Source organism: Mus caroli, unplaced genomic scaffold (genome assembly GCF_978045245.1).
Source record: "Mus caroli unplaced genomic scaffold, Mus_caroli_1 scaffold_13, whole genome shotgun sequence".
NCBI classification, from domain to species: domain Eukaryota; kingdom Metazoa; phylum Chordata; class Mammalia; order Rodentia; family Muridae; genus Mus; species Mus caroli.
Genome location: NW_028227268.1, coordinates 63237228 through 63264098, shown reverse-complemented (window position 1 = coordinate 63264098; position 26871 = coordinate 63237228). Strand labels below are relative to the sequence as shown.

At 50.7% G+C, this 26871-nt stretch overlaps 1 protein-coding gene across 1 annotated transcript; it reads right to left on the bottom strand.

Annotated features, from left to right (window-relative positions):
- Positions 1 to 876: 876 nt before the first annotated feature.
- On the bottom strand, positions 877 to 20636 carry Flcn (folliculin). The gene is made up of 13 exons (XM_085829972.1): positions 20276 to 20636; positions 18500 to 18615; positions 15140 to 15410; positions 14128 to 14274; positions 12658 to 12879; positions 11539 to 11699; positions 9668 to 9759; positions 8365 to 8555; positions 6101 to 6214; positions 5502 to 5625; positions 4420 to 4551; positions 4232 to 4337; positions 877 to 1929 (listed from the first exon to the last, which is right to left on the bottom strand). The coding sequence occupies exons 3-13, from the start codon at positions 15386 to 15388 to the stop codon at positions 1728 to 1730; spliced, it is 1740 nt and encodes a 579-aa protein (XP_085686098.1). The 5' UTR covers positions 15389 to 15410; positions 18500 to 18615; positions 20276 to 20636; the 3' UTR covers positions 877 to 1727.
- Positions 20637 to 26871: the final 6235 nt, after the last annotated feature.

The window sequence follows — 26871 nt, the reverse complement described above, 5'->3', positions numbered from 1 at the left end:
CCTAAATTTACCTGGGTGGGATCTTGCCCCAAGGTCACACTGCTCCCTTAATTTAATATCCTTGAACACAGGATTCAACTCCATTGCACTTCCTGGTGCCCCTTTAATACTCAAACTATATATTTTGTATTTTTCCTTTCTCAACTTGCTACATTTGTTCAAAATGCTCTTCATCAGACTTAACCTGAGAACAAAGTCTCTGTTGGGCTTTTTTGATGTAATTAATATAAATCTCTTTACCTTAGGCAGTCTTTCAGACAATAGCAAAAAGCAGCCAAGTTCTTTACCAAAACAATACAAAAACAGTCTTTCATCCACATATTAAAGTTCTTCTCTTGGGCCAGCAGGCCTACACAGTTCAAGTGACCTCAGCACCACTGCCTTCCATTTCTTACTAGGCTGGCCCACTAAGTCCCACTTAAAGCATTCCATGGCTTTACAAATCCAAAGTCTCAAAATTCACGTTCTTTTAAACAAGAGCAAGACCAGGCCTATCACAGCAGTACCGCAGTCCCTGGTACCAACCTCTGTTTTGGTTAGCAGTTTTATTGATATGAACAGACACCATGACCAAGGCAATTCTCATAAGGACAACATTTAATTGGGGCTGTCTTATAGGTTCAGTCCATTATCATCAAGGTGGGAGCATGGCAGCTTCCAGGCAGGCATGGAGCAGGAGGAGCTAAGAGTTCTCCATCATCATCTGAAGGCTGCTAGTAGGATACTGACTTCCAGGCAGCTAAGAGGAGGGTCTTAAAGCCACACCCACAGTGACACACCTACTCCAACAGGGCTGCATCTCCTAATAGTGCCACTCCCTGGGCAGAGCACATACAAACCACCACAGTATTTAACATAAAAACATGTAGTCGGCAGTTTACAAAAATACAGATTTATTGTGTTTCAACATTCTTGCAACTGTACAGAGACTGAGATACACAGTCTTCATGTTAAATATAAACAAACACCAAGAATATTATAAAAACAAATTGGGAAAGCTTTCAGGAAATCTCTCCAAGCTACGTCCTTATTAAACTGCAATGGTGAGAGGCGATCTGTCTTAACACCGTCATAGTCTACAGTGGCTGGTTAACGCTACAGCAGCAACAGAGAAGAAAGCAATGTAATGTTCTGATGGCTCAGTTCTGTAATCCCAGCACTTGGGAAGCTGAGGCAGGAGGATTGCTACAAGTCTGGAAGTAGCATAGGCCACACCATGAGTTCTAAACTGGGATAGGATACAGAATAAGACCCTGACTCAAAAACTAAAATTAAAAAAAAAAACAAAAGCAAACAGCCATGGTTCTGATGTATCCACAGGCCGGCAAGATGTGCAGAGGCCATGATCCTGACCTGAGAAGTCACCAACCCAAAGACAAATGATCCACGATGCTTGCAGTCTTCCATGGTGGGAAGGCGTTGCCCTAACCCCATGAGGACACGCTCCAACAACAAAACCTCAGAGGCAGGCTGATCGAGTCCTCTCAGTTCCCAGCCTTTGTCCTCAAGGGGCCCAGAACACATCTCGCCAGGTCCTGACAGGGCAGTTTGATGCAGAGGGACCACTGTCTCTGTGTCCCCTACATTTCAACACGGGCTGATAGAGTCTTACAAGGAGGGTGAAGCCTAGGCCATAAACAGGGCCTCACCCCAGCAGTCAGAAACCCAAGGGCAGTCTTTCCCACAGAGCTGGTCTGTACACCACCTTCCAGAAGGCGTTCTCGGAGTCAGCTCCGTGACTCTGTAGCTGTGGGGCTTCGGACGGTGGACATGAGATGGGACTTGTAGGTTTTGCTCAGTCCCGTCATCCAGAACTTCAGCAGTTTGACGTTGTCCTCCTCTGACGCGCCTAGGACACTTAGGAGCCTCTGTGTGTCCTCCTTGGGGCGACTGTCTACCTTGGTGAATTTAAACAGGACTTTCACTTTGCTGTGGAAAACAAAGACAAACACTCAGACCCACAGCCCAGTCAAGCTCTCCTCATGCGGCCCAAGTTCCGGGCCAGGGAGAGCTCTGCAGGCCCCACTGGAGCTGCAGCAGGCCAGGCTTAGGGGCTCATCCCGAGGAAGGCCAGACCACCGTGGCAAAGGGAAGTGAGTGCTGTAGTAGTCTCAGCTACTCGGGAGGCCGAAGCAGGAGGATTCCTTGAATGCAGGGGAGTTCAAAGCCTGCCTGGCTCAGACAGGGAGGGAAATCCCTCTTGAAAAAGAAGAGAGAGGCCGGGCGGTGGTGGTGCACGTCTTTCATCCCAGCACTTGGGAGGCAGAGGCAGGTGGATTTCTGAGTTCGAGGCCAGCCTGGTCTACAAAGTGAGTTCCAGGACAGCCAGGACTATACAGAGAAACCCTGTCTTGAAAAAAAAAAAAAAAAAAGAAAAGAAAAATAAGAGAGAAATTTATGAAGACTGCTCCTAAGTTTTCACTACATTATTTGAAACCAGGAAAATGTTCATCTAGTACGATTAATTTGGTAAAGGATTACTAAGCTTCAGGGCATAAGGCAACAAGTGACTTTCCTGTATAAAGCTGTAAGGGCGGCTGCCTGGCTCCACCCAACTGAGCATGTGCCCAGGTCGGCCACCTAGCACCCTCCACCCCTCCAAAACCAAAGGGGAATCAAAGAATAAAGAACTGGCATTTTTTTCAGCACCTCTTTCACACATCATCATCAAATCAGCAGCTGCAACCCTTCCCAGGACACAGGGCCCAGGACAGGAGTCACTGGGTCACTTCCCACCAGGACACAGGGCCCAGGGCAGGAGACACTGGGTCACTTCCCATCAGGACACAGGGCCCAGGGCAGGAGACACTGGGTCACTTCCCACCAGGACACAGGGCCCAGGGCAGGAGACACTGGGTCACTTCCCATCAGGACACAGGGCCCAGGGCAGGAGACACTGGGTCACTTCCCATCAGGACACAGGGCCCAGGGCAGGAGACACTGGGTCACTTCCCACCAGGACACAGGGCCCAGGGCAGGAGACACTGGGTCACTTCCCATCAGGACACAGGGCCCAGGGCAGGAGACACTGGGTCACTTCCCACCAGGACACAGGGCCCAGGGCAGGAGACACTGGGTCACTTCCCACCAGGACACAGGGCCCAGGGCAGGAGACACTGGGTCACTTCCCACCAGGACACAGGGCCCAGGGCAGGAGACACTGGGTCACTTCCCACCAGGACACAGGGCCCAGGGCAGGAGACACTGGATCACTTCCCACCAGGACACAAGGCCCAGGGCAGGAGACACTGGGTCACTTCCCATCAGGACACAGGGCCCAGGGCAGGAGACACTGGGTCACTTCCCACCAGGACACAAGGCCCAGGGCAGGAGACACTGGATCACTTCCCACCAGGACACAGGGCCCAGGGCAGGAGACACTGGATCACTTCCCACCAGGACACAGGGCCCAGGGCAGGAGACACTGGATCACTTCCCACCAGGACACAGGGCCCAGGACAGGAGACACTGGGTCACTTCCAACCAGGACACAGGGCCCAGGGCAGGAGACACTGGGTCACTTCCCACCAGGACACAGGGCCCAGGGCAGGAGACACTGGATCACTTCCCACCAGGACACAGGGCCCAGGGCAGGAGACACTGGGTCACTTCCCATCAGGACACAGGGCCCAGGGCAGGAGACACTGGGTCACTTCCCACCAGGACACAGGGCCCAGGGCAGGAGACACTGGGTCACTTCCCACCAGGACACAGGGCCCAGGGCAGGAGACACTGGGTCACTTCCCACCAGGACACAGGGCCCAGGGCAGGAGACACTGGGTCACTTCCCACCAGGACACAGGGCCCAGGGCAGGAGACACTGGGTCACTTCCCACATCAGCAAACTCCTAAGGAGCAGGGTTGGCGTCTAACCCCTATGTTAACTCCACTCTCAAGGGCTCCCGCAGGCAATAGCCTGGGCTCTCTTTTGTTTCATTTTTTTACAGACAGGGTTTCTCTGTGCAGTCCTGGAACTCTCTCTTTCTCTGTAGACCAGGCTGGCCTTGAACTCAGATATCCACCTGCTTCTTCCTCCTGAGTCCTGAGATGAAAGGTGTGAGCCCTACCACCTGATGCCTGGCCTCCTTTAACACATACATTCTGCTTTTGGGCATGAAAGCCCACTGCCACAGAGAGCTGCTCCATCCCTTGGCATTCCCACCCTCAACCCCCTACCTCCCTCCCCCCCACCCACAGCTGGAGAAGCTGTCAAAGCAAGACTGGGGCTTACTTCATCCACTCTTCCTTGAGGCAGATGAGACATTGGTCCACCACATCCACAGACAGGTTCTGGTTGGTCAGAGCTGCTTCAATCTTATTCAGGATAGTGGGCCCAACTGAGGATACAAACACTGGATGAGGCAGAGGCCTTGGTGACTCCTCCCCGCCCTGATGAATGGGGACAGCAGCAGCACCCACCTCTGTCTGCAGCCACAGGGCTACCACTGGTCACCACAAACTCATACTTGCTGAGGGACTGGTCATCCTCGCACCCAGCAGGGTGGAGGTTTGAGCGAGTGGCCGTGTGGACCTCCACGACAACTACGAACTCTGTGGCAACAAAACACATGCTAGCTTGTAAACTGACCCTTGACCCCACTGCAAACCGCTCCCCCAACCCTGGCTTAAACATCAGGGACAGGCTCATGGGGGCAAAGGGGCATAATGCCTTCTGCAGCTGATTCATTGACTGCATTACAGGGGAACTCTTTTTTTTTTTTTTTTTTAAAGATTTATTTATTATATGTAAGTACACTGTAGCTGTCTTCAGACACTCCAGAAGAGGGCACCAGATCTCATTGCAGATGGTTGTGAGCCACCATGTGGTTGCTGGGATTTGAACTCTGGACCTTCGGAAGAGCAGTCGGGTGCTCTTACCCACTGAGCCATCTCACCAGCCCACAGGGGAACTCTTGCCTCAGTTAAACTAGAACATAAATGACATATGTAAGTTTTCCTAAGCAGTCCTCTGTAAGTGGTCTCACTACTACTCGAGCCTGTAGATCAGTGGTTCTCAACCTAGGGGTTGTGACCCCCCCTGGGGTTGAACCACCCTTTTTCACAGGAGTCTCCTGAGACCACTGGAAAACACAAATACTTATATTACAGTTCCTAGCAAGTAGCAAAATTACAGCTGTGAAGTAGCAACAAAAGTAATTTTATGGTGGTATGTGGGGGGTCACCACAACATGAGGAACGGAATTAAAGGGTCAGAGCATCAGGGAGACTGAGACCCTCGGCCAGAGATGGAAACTGCCTGGAGGGCTCAGGCCACACAGACACACAGTACGGGAACTTTACAGCCAAACACCACGGCACAGACCAATCCTACTGCAAACAGAAGGCACGGCTCCAGGGGCTCCAGGCAAGCCCAGGCCGTCCTCACTGGCACTGCAGAGTACTGCTTTGCCCTAAAGTCTGTGATTTGGATCCGGGTGCACCCCTGGGCTAGATCCGGGAGCCTTTCAGAGCAGCAGGCAGCGTGTGTCTCACACACTTACCTGAGGCCAGAACATGGGCAGGGATAGGCACGGGAGGGCTGAGCCCCAGGAAGTTGCAGCGATAGGCCTCCTCATACTGGCTGCTGTAAGGGATGATGCGGACACAGCCCACAGGCAGCATGGTCTGCGGACAACACGGCGGCTCAGAATCCAGCACCAATGCACCCTCTGCAGCTCACACAGCCTCCCTCCTCAGTGTCTTCCAGCCCCAGATGACCCCAATTCTGGTCCTGGGGGGCAGTCACAGATCAATGCTGCTGACATGCGCTGCCCCTTCCCTCACTGCACAGAGAGGCACTTGTGGGTTCTGGCGGCCAGCGCACGTGCCATGAGAAGCTCCCACACCACAACCCAACTTGAGAACAGCCACATAGCATCAGCCAGTGCCAGTGCTTGCCCAGATAACTTCTCAGAAGAGTTTCAGGCTGAGGAAGGGGAGACAGGGTAGCTGTCAACGGTGATGATACAGGCTCCTTCCATGAGTGTCAATGCCTGCCATGTTCACCAGGCAAAGAAAACCGGTTTCTGAGGCTCTGCACAGTGATGCCCCTGATAGTCTGCCCCAAGTCAAACACGCACACACAGGGGAAGGTTCTCACCCGGAGGACTTCAAACGCTGAATGGACCAGGTTCACATCTCTGCTTTTCCAGATCACCTGATTCCCCATGAGGACATGCCAAGCCAACATACGGAAGGATGGAGCACCCAAGACCTGGAACACAGCAAGCACATAGCTCTTTAGGTATATTGTAGGAGCTCATCTAGCCTCACACAGTCAGCGACTACAATCTCTACAATAAAGAAGACCACAGTCAGCAAAGGGAACGTTAATTCTCCTTCTAGGGATACTGGTGACCTGCTAGAGGCTGACAGGGGACAGAAGTCGTCACCAGGTTCAAAGGTATATACTTTTGTTTGTTTGTTTGTTTTCAAGACAGGGTTTCTCTGTATAGCCCTGGCTGTCCTGGAACTCACTTTGTAGACCAGGCTGGCCTCGAACTCAGAAATCTGCCTGCCTCTGCCTCCCCAGTGCTGGGATTAGAGGCGTGTGCTACCACACCTGGCTGGTATTACATTCTTAACAAACCTCCCCTACACTATGAAAAGTATGAAGCAAGCCAGGTGGGCAGTGGAGGCACACACCTTTAGTTCCAGCACCGGGGAGGCAGAGGCAGGCGGGTCTCTGTGATTTTGAGCTTGGTGTCTAACTCTGACAGCCCTCGTCCTCTCTAACAGGCTGTCATGCTGGAATGCTTGGACCTGAACGTCCAGCTCCTCACACTGGCACCCGGGCACCCGGAAGAAGAGGGCTCTGCCTCCAGCACCGGGATGCACCCACATCCTGGCACTTGCCCAAGCCAGCTGAGGTGACCTTCTTTATCGACAGTTCCTCAGATGCTGAGGCCGTGACAGGATAGCCTCCTACCCTCCCCACCCCCCCCCCCCACCCCCAGTACCACCCCCTGTCAGTAATTCCTGCAACACTGACAGTCAGGAGCTAGCCTGTTGTTTCTTGAGGTCAAACATGAAGCTGAAACTAACAAAACCGAGGCTACAACATGCACACTGTACAAAACACAATGCTATAACCTGCTACCCCATCTGTAGCAGGAATCGCAATCCCTGCTACTGTAACCTCAGAAGAATTGGCGAAGCCAGTACAGCTCAGCACTGGAGAACAAATGTCTCCCAAGCTGAACTCTAGGGCTCAATCCACGGGCCTGGGGATCAAACTTAGGTCTTTATGGTTGCCAACACCCTTACCCTGGGGGTCATCTCACTAGACTCTCCAGTTTCCAAAACAGAAATCATTCTTGGCTGGTCAAATTAATGCTCATTAAAATAAATAAAGAAGGTGAGAGAGATGGCTCAACAGGTTGGGAGAGAGATTTTCCATGTGAGACAGGTGTCCAGTCAGAGCCCACATAAAGCAGGAAGGAGAGATGCCACAAAAATTGGCCTCTGGCACACGTGTATGTACCTCCACACATAGTAGTAACGGTAAATAAAATTTAAAAATTCTAGATTTAAAATAAAAAGAAATATAGTTCAAAAATTAAGCCAGCATGCTTGCACGTGTCTGTAATCCCAACACTTGGTAAGCTATGGAGTGACTTCAAAGCCTAAGATAGTGACCTCATAAGACCCTAACCCAAAGAGAGACAGCAGTGTGAAGAGGGGGCAGTGTGCCTTCACCTGGAGTGACCTTCGCTTCTCATCTCACCCAGGAGGTATGTGTATATACGCCCGATTTATTCTAGGATTGACCATTACTTTAAGGTTTAGCCCTGCACACAAACAGCTAATAGTGCTTTTTTTGACACCTTTAGGAGGTTCCAAGCTGGCAAGGTTAGAGGACTTCAGGAAACCTTACAAACAGATGCTGGGCTGGACAGACACTTAGCTTCAAAGTACAGGAACATGAGTTTATACTCCAGGACTCAAGGCGGCAGGCAAAGCATGGTGGCATGTGCTGTTATCCCACTGCTGAGAGGGCTTGGGAGGCAGATCCCTGGGACACACAAGCCGGCCAAATAGCATTCTGAACAAGTCCCAGGCCAGTGAGGGACATCGTCTCAAAACACATTATCAACAGCACCCAGAATGACACTCTGGTCTGTCTCTACACACGCGCATACACAAACACGCACACGTGAATGCACACAAACACACAAGATGCCTAGTCTGTCACTAAAAGAATGCTGATCCTACTAAGACAGGCTGATGTCCTCTGAGCCCTCAGCCATACACCCAGACCCTCTGATGTTCCCGGTGTCTCCCCTGCCCACGGACGTGGAAAAAGCTCAGACCCTGAGGTCTGGTACCCTGCAGAGTGTCCTGGACCACACTCCCTTTGCTTACCTGTCTCATGTGTCGAAGAGACTTGAAGCCGGTAAGCTTTGGGGGCTGCCAGCTCCCACAGGCTGAGAGAAAGGATGACTCTGTTGGGCAACTGGTCAGCTCTCGCCCTTCAGCACCCTCTGGTGTAACAGGGGCTTTCTCCTCCTCTTCAGCCTCAGAATTGTCCCAACTTTCTGATTCTTCCTCCAAGTCTACAGGACAGACAGGGCATGTATGGAGTGAGAGTCCCCTTAGATGCTACAGTTTAGTTCTGTGGCCACTTCTGCCTCCGGGTACCTATGGCTATACCACCACGGCCTATCGTATCCCAGAGAGGTCCGATGACTATATGCTACTGACTTGGCATCTGGGGTGAAGGGAGGAAGACTTGGGTAGAAGAGATATCTTAGAAGCACTTCCTGAAAGATGCTGGCTCTGCTCAACTGCTGAAAAGCTCAGCAGTGCAGAGCAGACAGCATGAGCTTATCAGCACTGCTCGGCCAGGGGCCAGTCTGGGCTCCACACACCATTTCACCCCAGCTCCCTCCACCCAGACAAGACACAAATGTTTTCTTTCCATTAGTCCTCATGGTGGAACCTCACAATAGGAGTGACACCTAGTGGCAACCTAGAAAGAACTCCATCTGCTTACAGTGGAGGAGCCGGGAGCACTGTTAGTGACAAACTGTGCACCATGTACTGTAAGTGGCTGTTGCTTTTCCACCTGTCAGCTTCGGGGGGAGAGGAAAAGGGCGAATGGGCCGGCTGGTGAACTCCCAAACTCTGAACTCAAATAGTCACGATGGAAGCTGAGTCAGATCTGAGGGCTGCAATCCTGCATTGGGATCATCTAGGAAGTCCTAGCACAGGAGTCTAAACCCAAGGCAAAGGAAATGTGCGGAGATTAAATCATGGATGAAGGGATGGTGTTGCACAGTGATTCCCTCTGAACTAAAACATTCCCTCCAAAGAGAGACTCATGAGATACAAATCTCAGGAAGTTCCTGAAACTAACAAGATTCACAAGGCTTCTCTTCAAGGTTACAGAAGCAAAACATAATTGCTGAGGAGACCAGCTGAGGTACCTAGAGGAAACTCTGGCTCTCTGGGGATCCCCAAATCTACTTGGGAACAGGTACGATCAAGGAAGAGGTGTTGGAATCAGCAATGTCACCAAGAGCACGGGAGCACTTTCCTTGTCACCAAGGCCCATCATGCTCATTCACATCCAGACTCCCTTGGACCAGCTTCACTCACTGTGGCAGCCACAAGCCAGGGCCACTGCTGCCACTAGAGTCGGCCCAGCAGAGATAAACACACTTACCAGCAAGCTTCTCCATCTGGACCAGGGTGTCCTCTGTGGGAGCACCCTCTAAGAGCTTTTCTGTCAGCCTGCTACCACATGCCTTCAGGAGCCTGGAGAAGAATACAATGCCAGTCATGGGGTGTCCTGCCAATGGGAAAGCTGAACCTGGGGCTTTAGTAAGCCCTTGCTTGGCTCAACCCCCAGCTCACAGAAAAGGCTCTACACAAGCATACGCGAAGACCGCCCCCCAGCACCCCAGCATCCAGCACTGAGGAAGCATTCTGAGAGACAGGAGTTTGGTCCTCCATTAAAGGGGATGAGAAAAATGGGGCCGGGCGTTGGTGGCGCACACCTTTAATCCCAGCACTCGGGAGGCAGAGGTAGGCGGATTTCTGAGTTCGAGGCCAGCCTGGTCTACAGAGTGAGTTCCAGGACAGCCAGGGCTACACAGAGAAACCCTGTCTCGAAAAACCAAAAAAAAAAAAAAAAGAAAAAAAAGAAAAATGGAATATGGCAAATTTGAAGGAACTGTTGGTTTTAATCTCAATTCAGAAGTCACCTTTGAGACAAAAGGGGATCCTGAACCTAAGTGGCACTCCAGACAACACTTTAGTTCTGCTCCGTGAGGTAATGTCCCCATGTCTACATAACAGGTGTAAAAACACAACCAAAGGCACTCGAGACCATTGTCAGAGGAAGAAATTACAAATGGGCAATGAGAATGTGAAAAATTATTCAATATGCTTAACTATCAGGGAAACACAAATTTAAACTACCTCGACATTTCATTTCACATCAGTTAGAATGCCTATCACCAGGAAAGCCAAGGGCCGTGGCTACAGAGACAGCTCAGCAGTTAGGAGCACTGGCTGCTCTTACAGAGGATGCAGGCGCAGTTCCCGGCACCCACTTGAGGGTTCATAACCATCTGTAGTCCCATAGGATCCAACCCTTTTTTGTTTGTTTGTTTGTTTGTTTTCCGAGACAGGATTTTTCTGTGCAGCCCTGGCTGTCCTGGAACTAGGATCCAATTCTTCTTCCTGTCTTTTTTTTAAACTTCCACAGGCACTATAGGCACTAGGCACACAGGTAGGACACATACATACATATAGGCAAAGCACTCATATACATAAAGTAAAATAAATTGAAAACCAAAAACCAAGAACAACAGGTGCTGGCGAGGACAAAGTAAACAGGAAACTATATCCTGTTGGGGGATGGGGGGGATGTCAGCTGGTACAGCCACCTTGGAAACCAGTGGGGAGGTTCCTCCAAATCCAGACCCACTACACCATTCCCGGGCAGGCATTTCCTGAAGGACTCCAAGGCACCACAGCAGAGATCCTTAAATACCCATTTACTGCAGCTCTATTCCCAATGGCCAAGGAACGGACCCAGCCTAGATGCCCATCAGCTGACAAATGTGGTCCATAGGCAACAGCAAACTCTAGAAGGTGCAGTACATCCCGGCTACGCTGGGGGCTGAGGCGCCGCAGGTTCTATTTTCCTAGGACCAATCAGTTTGAGGAAGAGGAGCTCCTTGTTCATGGCGCACCCGCACACCAGACCTTCACTCCAGACACCAGCTGTCGGCTGCCCCCCAGCAAAACCTCCCAGACCTGAGCCCAAAGCACCAGCTACCGGCTCGGGAGAGGCCTGCTGCCATCTTCAGAGAGGAGACTTGATGGTCTTCACACAGAAATGGTCTTTGTGTCAGTGCAAACTGAGCTCTACCTCCAAGTGTCTCCATCCGGTGAGGAGACAGACAAGAGAACTCTCTGGGTTGGAGCAGACCTACAGAGGCACTCGGGCCGGCCCCACTGGGAGGCAGATGGGCGACTCTGGGTTGTTCTAATGGCTCACAGGTGTCAACACCTAGAATTCATTACCAGGCAAAGGAAGTGTGCAGACACGCCCACAAGTTGTCATCACTGGTCAAGGAGGTCAGAGAGCGGGCAGCGTTGCCGTTCCTCTGGTGCAGGAAGGGCGTGAAGGCAGTGTTCATCCTCTGGGCACGCTGTGGACATCCAAACTGCTCTGCCTCAAACACCTGAATACAAAGGGTGGAGAAGAGGGCCTCTTCAGGGATGGCTCCCACCGAGCCTTTCAGTTACTGCCACCCCACCTTCCCAGATTCTCCCGCTCTGCTCTCTTGGCAGCAGTCTAGCAATGCCTCACAGAATGGCTCTGCTGATCCAGAGGGTTCTGTGTATTTCCCCCTCCCCCACTTGGCTCCTTGGACTCCCAGTGGGTATTCACCCCCTTGCAGGCGATGGACACGTGACTAACTGCTCATGAGAGGTTCTTATGCTTTCCAGCCACACTCTAATACAGTCCGGCTGCCTCACCTATCACAGAGCGTGGACAAGGAACGAGTGGGCCACTGAATCTAACGGTCTATGACCAAAGCATGCCCAGGCCTGCCTGCATGCCCTGCTGCAGCTGGAGGGGCACCCTAGGTGGGGGTCTAGACAAGACTAACAGACAGTCTGGGTCCTGAAGGGTAGGTACAGAAAGTAGAGACATCAGGCAAGAAGGTGGAGGTTGAATGGCAATTAGGACAACTGGGTGGTAGTGCTCGCCTTTAACTCAGGAGGCAGAGGCAGGCGGGTCTCCGAATACAAGGCCAGCCTGGTCTACAGAGTGAGTTTCAGGCCAGCCAGGGCTACACAGGGGAACCCTGTCTCAAAAACAAAACAAAACAAAACCCCAAAAAACAACAGGAAAAAAAAAAAAAAAAGAAGAAAAACAAAAAACTCAAACCAAACCAAAAGAACAAAAATCCAAGGCAACAGGCTGAATGAGCACCAGCGTAGTGGGTGAGATGAAACCAGGAGAGTCACAGGCTGGCTGGCAGGTTCACCCATCCCTACCACAACACTGAGGCTGAGACTACAACCTGGGCCCAGAGCAGAGGCAGAGCCAAGAGGACGGCTGCTGGGCTTGAGCATCCATGCCCACAGGCCAGAGCCCCGCCCCCACCCCCTCCCGCTCTGAGCATCCATCACCTTGAAGGCCTTGGCCTGGAGCTCACTGATGATGCCACGGATCCTCCCCAGCAGGAAGGGCCAGGAGTTGATGAGGTAGATCCGATCCATCATGATGGCGATGATGCTGTACCAGCGCTGGAAGCCTCTGGCCAGGCTGTCTTTGATGAAGAAGGTGTGGCTGAACACAAAGCCATGCTGCTCATCACCAAAGAAGATGGGGCCTTCACGACCAGGGCATACCTTGGAGGGAGCCACAGTGACTTTAGGGAAAGGAAAGTTTTAAAACCTCAAGCCTCTTGGGCCCCTTGTTCCTGGTTTTGGTGGTGCTAGGGTTAGAGGACTCAGGGCCTGGCTGGACCGAGCAGGCCAGTGTCTTATCACTGAGCTGGACCAAAGGTTCTAGCTGGCTTTTGCTGGATAGATTGCAGACCCAGCAGACATGATGGCGACTACTGGGCCTGCGGAGTAAAACAGCACACTCTTTTAAATTATGGGAATGTGGTGTGCGGGGTCAGGAGGAGGGGTGACGGTACACACGAGTGCGGGTGCTTACAGAGGCCAGTGGGGTTGGATCCCCTGGAATTGGAGTCACAGGAGGTTGGGAGCTATCCAGTGTAGCTCTCATAGGAGAACTATCCTGAGCTCTTCCATGACAGTAGCACACAATCTTAGTCGCTGAGCTCTCTCCAGCCCCTAGCACACCCTGTTTTTAGAGAGTCCTTGGGCTGCTGCTGAGCATACAGCAGGAGATAGAGGTATAGAGCAACACTGAGAACAAGCAACAAGAGGGCCGGGGATCCTTCGAGGTGAGGACCGGGGCAGTGAAGCACAGAAGCTGGGCCATATATGCCCGTGTGACAGGTCAACCTAAGAGCTGACCCTAGGGTCCCACAGCAGGAGTTCAGGAGCAAATCATTCTTTGTTTGTTTGTTTGTTTGTTTGTTTTTAAACCCTTATTTTTAGTCTCTGCTTATGAGTGTTTGCTAGCATATATGTCTCTGGCACACATGCGTACAATGGCCATGGGGGGCCAGAAGAAGGTGTCAGATCCCCTGGGCTGAAGTCATAGACAGTTTTGAGCCAACATGTGGTTGCTGGGATTGAACTCGGGTCCTCTCAAGAGCAGCCAGTGCTGTTAGCCACTGAACCAACTCTGCAGCCCCATGCCTTCTGCGGAATTCCGCCACGGCGATGTGGACGCTGATACAATGTAAAGGTGACACTACACGCAGGAAGCTGCACAGCCTGGGAACTGTGGTATCTCAGAGGCATGCTCATCAAGAGTGGACTTAAAAAACCAGTCTGTTGTTCAAAGTGAAATGCTAACACCTATTTAGACAGCTGGAGTCCACAGGGACTTACTCTTCAAGTTCTAACAGCTGCAGCCATGCTCGCATAGCACTGACGAGCGAGCGAGCCCCTGGCTGTCTATAAACAGCAATGAACCCACATCCCCACGTGTTCCCCACAGTCTGACATCAGCCTCACCTCACAGCTCAGGCTCCGGACACAGGCCTGGCGGACGATGCTGAAGAGCTGCGGGTGGTTGGGGTGCTGGTGACTGACGTACTTAATAGAGGTCTCTTTATCATGACTGATATAGCCTGGGTGCCCTACGGCAAGTGACCGACAGCCCTGTGCACAAAGGATGATAACTCTTAGTCAGAAGCAGGCAACACATCTACAGAAAACACAATCCTTTTCAAATGTTTTAAAAAAATCACTGCTGGTGGGGTATGGGGGACTTTTGGGATAGCATTGGAAATGTAATTGAGGAAAATATGTAATAAAAAATATTAAAAATTAAAAAAAAAAAGTAAAAAAAAAAATCACTGCTGGGCAGTGGTGGTGGTGCACACCTTTAATCTTAGCACTAGGGAGGCAGAGGCAGATGAATCTCTAGGAGTTTGAGGCCAGAAGGCCCAGGACAGTATAGGCTACACAGAAAACCCCAGACTTGAAAAAAACAAAACCGGGCTGGTGAGATGGCTCAGTGGGTAAGAGCACCCGACTGCTCTTCCGAAGGTCCAGAGTTCAAATCCCAGCAACCACATGGTGGCTCACAACCATCCGCAACGAGATCTGGCGCCCTCTTCTGGAATGTCTGAAGACAGCTACAGTGTACTTACATATAATAAATAAATAAATCTTTAAAAAAAAAAAGAAAAAAACAAAACCAATTAAAAAGAAAGAAAGAAAAGAAATAAAGAAACATGTGTTTTCCCTCTTTGTAATGACTGTTGGAGAAAGCATTCTCTTTAGTGGGTATAACTTCATTTATTCGTATGTATGTGTGTTTCTTTTCTTTTTTCAAGACAGGGGTTCTCTGTGTATCCCTGACAGTCTCTGTAGACTAGACCAGCCTCTGCACTGACCAGGTTAGAAGGGCTCGTGCTGGGGTGATGAGAAAAACTCCCTCAGGGCCTTGGGGGAGCCCCAGGCCCCCACTACAACACACCTCTCACACTAAAGCCAGCTCATGGTCCCAAAGGACACTTGCCTCACACATGTCCGACTTCTTGGGCCCCGGGCTGCTGGACTCACTGCTGGCACCCTCGGCTGGGCTGTGGGCACGGACCCGGCTGCTCATCTGAATGCCACCCTCCTCCTCCTCAGCCTGCTCAACCTGGTCAGGACTGTCCCCACTTCCGGCCCCCTGGGGCAGAGGAGCGTGTAGAACTTCCGTGCAGAAGAGCGTGCGGGGGCCATGGAGCTCGCAGAAGTGGCAGAGGGCGACTATGGCGTTCATGGTGCTGGAGAATGGCCGAGGCCTGTAGGGAAGAGACGTAGCCGTGGGCCTGCCCGATCCAGGCTATGGACTCACGAAGGGCTCTGACCCACTGCAGCCACAAGGGAGTGCTGATGAGCTTGGCAGAGGGACAGCCCCTCCTGCCAGCACTGCTGGGCACCCGCTGTGGAACAGTTGCTACATCAAGGGCAGAAAAGGCATGGGGAGGGAGGTGTGTGTGTGGGGGGGGGGGGAAGGCAGATGGGCAGATGGACAGATGGACAGAGGGACAGGCATCAAGGAGGGTCAGCCTTCATTATCTCCCACACCTGCGAGGCAAGGTTTGAGTGCTGGAGTGTTTTGGGTCCGGTCGGTTGCGGGGTGTGTGTGTGACACGACTCATCTACAAAGATGAACATCTCCTTTCTGCATGGGGAAACTGGGAAAACAGCCCTGCAGCACATACAGGGGACTCTGAGAGGAGGTAGGACCAGAGAGGGGTTGGCCACACAGGTTCTGGTGGAGCTGATGGGTAGAGCTGATGGGAGCAGAGCTCTGAGGGCCAAGCAGGTGGGCGGGGCCTGGGTGGGTTCAAAGATGGGCAGACCGGAGGGCAGAGGTTGAGCTCATGAACTCTTTGGCCACAGCCAGGCCTGTTTGTTTTAGAAATGGCAGGGCTTGCAGGGTTCTGATGAAGGCAAGCAAGCTCTGAAGGCTCGTGTTCAGAAGCAGGTGCCAGATGATAATACCACTGCCCACTGAAGAATGATGGGGCACTGGGGAGTGTCAGTGACAGGTGGGGAGGCCAAACAGCGCCAGAGTTTCCAAAATGAGTAGGCAGACCCGACTGGAGGGAGGAGAGAATGTGGATCATGAAGAACGGGGAGGGGAGGGGTGGGGTGGGGCGGTGTGGGGGTGGATGCTGGGGGGTGGGTGTCTGCAGAGATTTTTCAGCTTCGTGTGGAACTGAGTGGGGCAGCCAGGGCCTCAGGCAGGGAACCATGTGGCTTCCACAGATCCCAAGGCCATCCAGAGCAGGTGACTTAAGGGCCATCTAAGTCATCCTGCTGGACCACAAGAGCGCTTTAGTAAGGTGAGAACCGGTGTCACTCAGCCTTGAGAGTTAGGCAATCCTACAACCTGCTGTATCTGACAGGATGAAGCCAGGCACATGGTGGCACACCTGTGATCCCAGCATGCCACAGAGGCAGAGGCCAGTATAGTCTACAAGGCAAGTTCTGGGCTAGCCAGACTAAGACCCTGTCTAAAACCAAGACCAAACATCCCACCCAAAACTGACTACCTGCAGAGCTGCAAGCAGGTCACTCACTGGCAGTCATGTGACTTCTAGAGGAGAGAAGAAAGAATGGGGACCAGTGCTCCCGTGGAAGGGGCAGGGATGAACCAGAAACAGCTGTGGTGTCTGGGAAGTTCCCCCTTCTCCACCTGACAAAATGATGCAAAATCAGCAAAACCTGGAGCCTTTGCAGTGAGGTGGAGGCCAGGAGGCAATTCACTCCTTCTGTGGGTGGGGAGTGGGGAGGTGGGGAGGGGGCAGCTGTGTCAGGGTTGGGTGGCCGAGAGGTGTTTGTTTCCTGCTTTACAGCTAACTAGAAAAGGCATTAAAGATCCGAATGTCCTAGGGGTTCTGACAGCAGAGGAAACCACAGCAACCAAGGCAGAGAAGACAGCCATTGTCAGTATATGTGACCCATGGACACTGGTAGACCATACTGGCTGGTGGGAGAAAGGTCTGGAATGGTGGGTTAGAGTGACCCTGTATTCTTCACACCTGTCGGATCCATAGTCATATTGGACAACTCAAGATTTAATATAACTAGAGCTAAGTTTAGGACCACAGCCTCATGCAGGGCTTCATGGAACTGTGTGGGTTCCAGGACATTTCCATAAAACAAACAAACAACAACAGAAAACCCCCGGCTCCTTCGGAGAATCCTACTCAAGGCAATGGCACCCATTTAAGGCTCTAAATAGAGGCAAGTGGACACTTTCTTCCTAGGTCCTCATCCCCAGGAGGCCAGGCACAAATACAACCAAGATGTGGCCCATCAGACAAGGGCAGAGCTATATACAGCTCAGCATGCACTGCACAAGTAGCTGGTGACAGAGCTGTGCCTTGGTGGTCTCTAGCTGCCTCCTTTGAGATGGCACTCCTGTCGGCAGCTGTATCTCTAGTGTTTCTGCAGACAACTCTCTGAGCTGATAGGCCACCAAGCACCAGTCCTCCTAGCCTGGAATAGGATTGGCGGCAGCAGCTATAAGCAATTGATAAGGCAGGAGTCACAGAACTTGGGGATACACTTGCCCACGGGGATTCTGACTGTAGCATGAGACAGAGGAGCTGGAGGTCCTGAACACGCCACAGACCTTTGTCCACCTCATTCTTTCTGAGCACTTGGCCCCCATGTGCCTGTCCTTACAAACTAGCTCACGCAGACCAACACCCCCAACCCAACCAGCTCCCACTCCATCACTCATCTTAGGCTTGGGACTTACGTTGCTTGTGTTTTCCCTTTACAAATGCTAAGCCCCTCTCGGTAGAGACTTTGTCTAGTTAAACACAATCCCTTCTGTGTCCACTGAAGTTCCCAACACAAGGAGGGCCCTAAATGACTTGCTCATAGAGATGACCGCTGTAATTGCAGAAACTGGAGGTCACCGAGGAGGCTCAGGCAGGACTACAATGAAAACGGAGCCTACGAATTGAAGGGCACAGAAGGGACTCAGGGATCACTCCATCGAGGTCGAGGACTACTATGGTTTAAGGATCATGGTGGCACACATCTGGAATGGATGCACCAGATGCCAGCAGGAGAATCACCCAGCTGTAGCTACATGGAATGTCCCAGGCCAGCCTGGGTTACAAGAAACATGAGACACTGTCTCAAACAGAAAAAGAGCCCAGTGTGGAAGAGGATATGAAGCAACCAATAACAGAATAAAGACGCTGGGGAAATAAGAGAGTCAGGACCCAGGACAGAAACATGCATCCTGGGAACAGGGCCACGTCCTTCTTGGAAGGGCGCGCAAGGAGTAGAAATAAGCACCCTTCAGCAAAGCATGCACGGCTCTCAGCCGAACCCCACCCAAGTGCGGAGTGTCAGTACCAACCTTACGCTTAGCACATCACAGCTGCACCATCCCGCCCAGAGCAGAACGTGTACGAGGCCAGCCGGAAGAGTCAGGTATGCGAGCTGCACTATTCGAATTCAAAGACTTGAGGTTGTCTAGAGAAAGAGAAAACAAGAAAACAAAAAATCAGACCAAATTCTGAGAGCTAAAGTTCTTACAGCGTGAGTCGGAGCGGCTAACAGTCAACGGAAGGAGCTGGAGATTTATCTGTGGTTGTGCTTCGGATCTTAAAAAACAAAAATCGTGCCGTTAATCCCAGCACTCGGGAGGCAGAGGCAGGCAGATTTCTGAGATCGAGGCCAGCCTCGTCAACAAATTGAGTTCTAGGACAGCCAGGGCTACAGAGAAATCCTGTCTCAAAAAAACAAAAACAAACAAACAAACACACAAACAAACACACAAACAAAAATTGTGGGCTTGAGAGATGGCTCAGTGGTTAAGAGCACGGACTGCTTTTCCAGAGGTCCTGAGTTCAACTCCCAGCAACCACATGGTGGCTCACAACTATCTGTAACAGGATCCGATGACCTCTTCTGGTGTGTCCGAAGACAGCTACAGTGTATAAATAAATAAATAAATAAATAAATCTTTAAGAACGAAAAAAAAGAGGGGTTTGTCCAACAAGAGTTTCGAATCTTCTTCGGGTTACTCATTCCTCAGCCCAGGCAGCCACTGGAAGACTGTAATGGAATCTAGATGACACTCCATTCTGCAGCCCCAGAGAAACCTACTACCTGAGTTTCTAATCCTTACCAGCCTGTAACACCAACTGTCACTTATCCTCTGGAAATCCTCCTGGGCACTGGGCAACAGGCTTCTCTGACGGGATTGCATATGGCATCTGAATCCCGGTGAGGAAGAGCCCAGGGCTTCTGTTACTCTCCCAATTCCAATGTCTACCACATTCTTCTGGCACAGGAGCTGAAGACAGGCTCCTCATCATCATACGCGATTTGCTCACGCTGTCTGAACCACAAGCCTGGCAAGCGAGACCCACACCATCCTTCCCTGGTGTACCCTAGTTTTTCCTCATCTCTATTTTTTGTCTTCTCACAGCACCAGGCCACTAAGAGTGCCTTGTAGGCAAACAAGGGGTTACAAGGATCTCCACGGAAGTCAGCAGGAGCTGTAACTGTCTCCCAACAGAGAACTCACTGATCCCCGCTACCACACTAGCTAGTACAGAGTGGGTAAGAAATTCAGCAGGGAACTTTATCTCCAACTTAGAACCACTCCCCTCTCTACTACTGCCAACTTCAGCAGGACTTCCTTTAAAGAGCGCCCAGTCACTTGACACTAGCAGAGCAAACACTGTCACGTGCCATGTCCTCTCTACTGTTTAATGACAACTATGATAGCTCGGCACTGCCAGCAATACACTAGCTGTAGTCTTTTTCTCTGCCGGACACCATGGGTGGTACCAGGCTTCCCCACCCCCACCCCCGAGAAATGGAAATTCACCCTATACTTGCAGTAGGTCCTCCTAGCCCCCGGGGTACTGTTATGGGCCACTTGTGACCTCCACGGGCAACCCACTGGCTAATCCCAGGGCCAACCATTTCTTCCAACGCATGAGGACGAGTTATCCTGTTAGAGTGGAGAGAAATGAGGTGTCTTGCCTGCCCTGTCCTCAGACGGCCGTCCTGCTAGAAAACGGAGGTGGACTGGCAGGGCGACGTCCCCAGCAGTATTCAGTCAAAGCAATTACCCCAAACGGGGGGTGGAACCTGCCACCTCCCTCTCCCAGGTGTTTACCATCCGCGCTTTCCATTCAGCCCTATGGCCCAACACCAACTCAGCTGGGGCGCTCGCCGCCGTCTCCCGGATGCTGGGCCGGAACCCGCTCGCAACTGTCCTGGGGCTGTCGCCACTGTTCTGCCCCTCGGCAAGTGCTAGCCCGTTCCGCAGGCCCTTGCACTGAGCCTTAGCGCGTGACCCAGCCGGACCGAACCATCCGCAGGCCGGCAGAGGGCAGGCAACGCCAGTGATTAGCCGGAGCGAGCAGCGCCGCGTCCCCCGCAGGCGACTAGGATGTGCGGAGCCTTGCTGTGCCACGTAATGCTCCTCTAGGCAAGGAATCCAAGCCCCTCGGCCACACGCGCCCCTCGGCGCGGCAAGTCGCCCCGCGGAAAAGCGTAGATGGTTCCGGCCGCCGAGAGAAGCCATTCTGCAGGGGTGACGTCAAAACTGACATTTCAAAAAAGTCAGAGAGAATTAGTCAGTCCATGCCCTGTCCCTACAGAAGAGGAAACATACTCGGAAAAATTTCCTCTGGATTCTGGGACTTCTTGGGACTCCACTCCCTGCCTGTTAAGTTGCAGATCAGAGAAACCGCCTCCCCTTCGAGAGAAGTGGAAGGTACGGACAGGTCCTGGGAGGGAGGAAGGTACAGAGCGAAGCAGAACCACGCATGTGCACGGCTCAGTCTTGCTCTGAGCGGGCCATATCTTTGCAAGTTAGCTTCCAAAACAGTTCATGGATTGTGGGGTTATTTTCTCTAAGCCCTGGGTTTGGTTTCCCGTTTGGGGGTGAGGGATGGAATATTATTTAGCTACTTAAAAGTGAATTTTAAGCCGAGCAGTGGTGGCGCACGCCTTTAATCCCAGCACTTGGGAGGCAGAGGCAGGCGGACTTCTGAATTCGAGGCCAGCCTGGTCTACAGAGTGAGTTCCAGGACAGCCAGGGCTACACAGAGAAACCCTGTCAAACCAAAAAGGAAAAAAAAAAAAAAAAAGGATTTTAAGGGCTGGAGAGATGGTTCAGCGGTTAAGAGCATTAACTGCTCTTCCAGAGGTCCTGAGTTCAATTCCAAACAACCACATGGTGGCTCACAACCATCTGTAAAGGGATCCAATGCTCTCTTCTGGTGTGTCTAAAGAGAGTGACAGTGTACTCGTATTTTAAAAATAATAATAAAAATAAATCTTTTTTTAAAAATGAATTTTAAAGCTATTAGTGCATACCATGGGCCCTTGAAGACAGATGAGAACAGAGCTCTGGGCTTGAGCCTGTAACTAAAGCTGCCAGCCTCTGCAGTGTACATGAGGATGCCAGGAATGTTGTTATCTGGAAGTGGGAAGCTGAGGGTGAGTAGATGTTGATGAGTTGGTATCTGTTTGTTTTTCAAATCACAGGGATCGGATTCCTTTCTCTATATTTCAGCTTTCGTGTTTTGTTGGAGAGGGAGCAGGAGAAAAAAAATATGCAAACTTGTGTTCTATTACTTTGCCTGGTAAAGATTAAGGAGTGCAGGGTGGAGTTATGGTGTTAGGTATTGTCTTGTGTATGTTTATTTTTACCAATCCGATTATTCCTGATACTGTGAGTCATCTCCTGTCCTCCACGAGGCTCTTCCCTACCCTTCTCCGAGACTAGAGCATGCAGACAGCAGAAGAAAGCAGATACCTGACAACTAGGGGTTAACAAGCTTAAGCAGGATAAAACAGCTTTAAGCAGACTGCCACTCAGGATATAAGTGACACCACTTGGAACTCCCCACAGCGATGTTAGGAAGAACCAAGCCAGCTCTGACCCTGGCTCTGAGAACCGGGATCCTGGATCGCAACCAGAGGATTTGGGCAGCCAACCAAAAGCAGTCACTACAGAGAGAGAGTCTGGAGGTCAGTGAGGGGACAGCAGGAGTGTGCAGCTCCCCACTGGCTCCCCCAGGTCTCTAAGGCTGAGGCAGGCTACCAAGATTCCTTTCTGCAGTCATTGAGAAGTCTCGCAGGCTGAGGGGGTATGCGTCCCTTTGCCTGCTTCTACTGATCCAGTCCCAGAGGCTCCCTGAAGCAAGCTCCCTACAGAAGCCTCAGCCATAGGACACTTCCAGACTCAAAAGGAGCCTGTCTTCGGAGATGGTTGGCTGATTAGAATGTCAGTACCAGTGGACGGACTGGGATGTTGCAGACCCAAAAGCTAGTTGCCTTCCCTTGAGCTAGTTCTAGCTAGCCCTCTGCAACCGCCATTCCTTGCCTACCTCCATGTCAGAACAAACAGATAAAATCCTGTGCAGTATATTTACTTGCCAATTCAAAAGGACAACTAGCACCGGGCACGCCTTTAATCCCAGCACTTGTGAGGCAGAGGCAGGCAGGTTTCTGAGTTCGAGGCCAGCCTGGTCTACAGAGTGAGTTCCAGGACAGCCTGGACAATACAGAGAAACCCCATCTTGAAAAAACAAGTTCACCCAGCATCTTGGACCTACAGGATAGCTCACCTATCTAGCTGTACTGGCCTGAGGTACCCACCAATGTATTTTATTTAAACTTGCTGTGACTTATGACTTTCTTTCTTCTATAAAACTAAAATTTGAGCTAGGCAGGAGTGGTACATGCCTTTACCATCCCTTGGGAGATCTCTGAGTTGAAGGCCAGCCTGGTCTACAGAGCAAGTTGCAGGATAGCCAGGGCTACAGAGAGAAACCCTGTCTCAACAAACAAACAGAAATATAAAACAGAAACTATAAAAATGACTACATAGGGCTGGTGAGATGGCTCAGTGGGTAAGAGCACCCGACTGCTCTCCCGAAGGTTCAGAGTTCAAATCCCAGCAACCACATGGTGGCTCACAACCATCCATAATGAGATCTGGCGCCCTCTTCTGGAGTGTCTGAAGACAGCTACAGTGTACTTACATATAATAAATAAATAAATCTTTAAAAAAAAATGACTACATATTGGAACATTTCATTTGGGGTAATCGAAATCTCTGTTCCCAGGCCACTCAAAATGGCTCCAGAATAAACTAAGTCTTTTCCCTTTATGATGAGACCTGTGGTTTTTGCATCTGCAGTCTATTGTGGATGGCCCTGGGGTGTGTGCTGGCAGGGGAAGATTTAGGAGTGGCCAACCTTTGAGCTAGTCACGGCATGTCAAAAATCAACTGACTTGTGTGTGTGTGTGTGTGTGTGTGTGCATGTGTGTGTGTGTATCTATGTGTGCCTGTGTAATTCCCAAATCCAGATAGCTCCTGTGCAACCCACCAGGAGCCAGAGTGGTTAGCCAACTACCTCTACACTGCTCTCTTCTGCTCCTTTGCCAGTTGTCATAAAAGTGTTGAAAAGCTTTCTATTGGGGGGATACATCTACCCCTAATGACTGAACTCGGCTTATATGTTGTTGATATTAGATTGTTACAGATAATTTCTGGGCAAATTCAAGTGATTTGGAATTCTAGTTTTACAGTTTTGTTTCTGAAACAGGGTCTCACTGTGCAGACCAGGCTGGCCTCAAACCCATAGAATTCCCCTTGCTTCTGCCTCCTGGGTACGGAGATTAAAGCATCACTCTTGGCCTTAATGCTACTTTTGCCATCAATATGACTGGGCAAGCGGAGACAGGAGGAGCAGGAGTGAAATCTGAGACTAGCCTGGGTAACAGGAGACACTGTCTTAGTCTATGGCCATACCATCCAGAACAAGCCCTGATCTCATCTGATCTCGGGAGCTAAGCAATCAGGCCTGGTCAGTACTTGGATGGGAAACGTTGTCTCACAAAGTAAACAAAACAAAAACCAACCAGGGGCTAGATATGTGGCTTAGCTGGGAGAATGCTTGGTTAGGATGCAAAAAGCCTTAGGTCGCATCCATTAGTACCACATCACTCCTGGGGTGGTAAAACATGCCCACAATCCCAGCAATTAGAGGCTGAGGAAGGCAGGAAAGTCAGGAGTTCGGGCAGGCCTGGAATTCACAAGAAACTGGGAACAAAGGCAGATAACTGGAACAATCTTGGCTGAAGGTCAGTAGCCACCTTGATGCTATTGCTTCCCAAAATCCACTGCTTATTCACATTGTCCTTATTTCCCTGATGACAGAGGAGGGTTATTACTGGCTATTTCAGTAAAATTTGTCCCAGCTGGGCTACTGCTGACCTCAGCACCTCTCGCTCAGTCACCAATTCTATGAGGGTGATTAAACAAAACAAAACAAAAAAAGATTTTTATGTGTATGTTTGCCTGCACATATGTATGTGTATATACTATGTGCATGCCTGGAGCCCATGGAAGCCAGAAGAGGGTCTTGGCTCCTTTGGAACTAGAGTTGGATGGTTGTGAGCTATTGTGTCCATGCTGGGAATCAAACCCAGGTCTTCCGCAAGAACAGCAAATTCTCCTAACCCCTGAGCCGTTGTTCTAGCTCCCCCACTCCAACCGTTTCTCAGAGAATACTTAATGCCAATAGTTTTCAAACTGAACCCAGAATATTTACTTACGGGTCTTACCTATTTATGTATGTATTTATGGTCAGAGCTGGGGGTCAGGGCAGAGTATTTCCTGAGCAAGTGTCCAGTGAGTTACTCCTCAACCTACACTTTACTTTTTGAGACAGGGTCACATTAAATTACTCAAGGTGGCCTGGATCCAGGCCCTGTAGTTCCTGTAACTTTTAATCAAAGTCGGGCTACTTAATTGTGCTTCGTTTGGTACAAATCCAAACAGAAACACAAATGTAATGTAGATGCTGGATTCTGAGGCCAGTTAGTGAGTGGTTCTAATCTAAATTATTTGAGATTACCGTGGAGAGCCAAATTTGCAAAACTCCTCAGAGAACTGGGAGTTCCACCAATGAACAGCCACCTGAGACCTCATCTTGGACATTAACAACACCCCTAATTCCCTAGGTACAAATTTGCCAATCTCTGGAACCATACAAATGCTACAGGCATTCATACGCTCGAAGGACAGACAGCTAAGGCCATCTTAACAATGCATGCATTTAAATGGGCCCATAGTGCTCAAAAGGGGAGAGGCAAAACCTCAGAAGTCATCTGTCAGGCAAGAGGTGTGAAGTCCTAAATGCTCTTACAATGAGCAAGGCATGAAACCTGTAGGCCCTCAAGCCAAAGCAGCTGGAGTTAGGAGAGGAACAAAGATTGCACAACCCATAGCCAGGTATAGGAAAAGCAAGCAGCACCAGGGGAACTCCTCAAGGGGGCTGGAGAGGGCTCAGCAGTTAGCAGCACTGGGGGCTGGAGAGAGGGCTCAGCAGTTAGCAGCACTGGGGGCTGGAGAGAGGGCTCAGCAGTTAGCAGCACTGGGGGCTGGAGAGAGGACTCAGCAGTTAGCAGCACTGGGGGCTGGAGAGAGGGCTCAGCAGTTAGCAGCACTGGGGGCTGGAGAGAGGGCTCAGCAGTTAGCAGCACTGGGGGCTGGAGAGAGGGCTCAGCAGTTAGCAGCACTGGGGGCTGGAGAGAGGGCTCAGCAGTTAGCAGCACTGGGGGCTGGAGAGAGGGCTCAGCAGTTAGCAACACTGGCTGCTTTTCCAGAGGCCTGGGGTCAACTCCCAACATGCACATGGTGGCTCACAACTGTCCCAGTTTCAGGGTATCTGACACCCTCACACAGGCAGAACACCATTTAAAACCAACAACCAATAGAAAACCAAAACAAAACAAACAACCGCTGCAGCAACAACAAACCAACCCAAGACAAACCTCCAAGTCCATAATTCACTAGACAAACAAAAGACACATGTCCTTTAGATATGTCCTCTTTCCAAAACACGGGTATACACAACCCAGAGAGATGCCAGCTACAAGCAGTACTAGTGGAGGGAATCTGAGTTCACAGGAGCCCCTGCTGGCTTCTCATATCCAGAGACCTGCCAGTATGGATCCACATTACAGAAATCTGAAAGGTTAAAAGTTAGCCAATAAGTTTGAACTGTAACCTTACTGATGTAACCTGTGCCCCTAAAAAGAATAAAAACTGCTTGTAATAGCCATTCGGGGTCGCCTTCTTCGTAATTTGCCCTGAGAGACTAATTGAAGGTTGACCCCAACAAGCTGGAAAATAAACCTCTTGCTTTTGCATCGAAGAAAAAAAAAAGAAAGTTTAAGAGTTTCATTTTTAAAAAATTATTTTTTTGGGCTGGAGAGATGGCTCAGTGCTTAAGAGCATTGACTGTTCTTCCAGAGGTCCTGAGTTCAATTCCCAGCAACCACATGGTGGCTCACAACCATCTGTATTGGGATCTGATGCCCTCTTCTGGTGTGACTGAAGACAGCTACAGTGTACTCATACATAAAGTAATCTTTAAAAAATATTTTTTTACACTTCTGTGCACATGCAAGCATGCCACTGTGTGAGTGTGTCAGTGAGCATGTTCTCCCCTTCCACCTTGTGGGTTTTGAGAGTGAACTCAGGCTATCAGGTTTGGTAGCTTACACACTCAGGCATCCCACCAGTTCAAGGATTTCCTTAAAAACAAACACCAAAAAGCAAAACGGAAACCCACATTTATTTGCCCTGTGTGTGTGTGGTGTGTGTGTGTGTGTGTGCGCGCGCGTGTGTGTGTATGTGTGTACAGACACCAGAGCATCACAGCCTGCAAGCACAGGTCAAGGTAA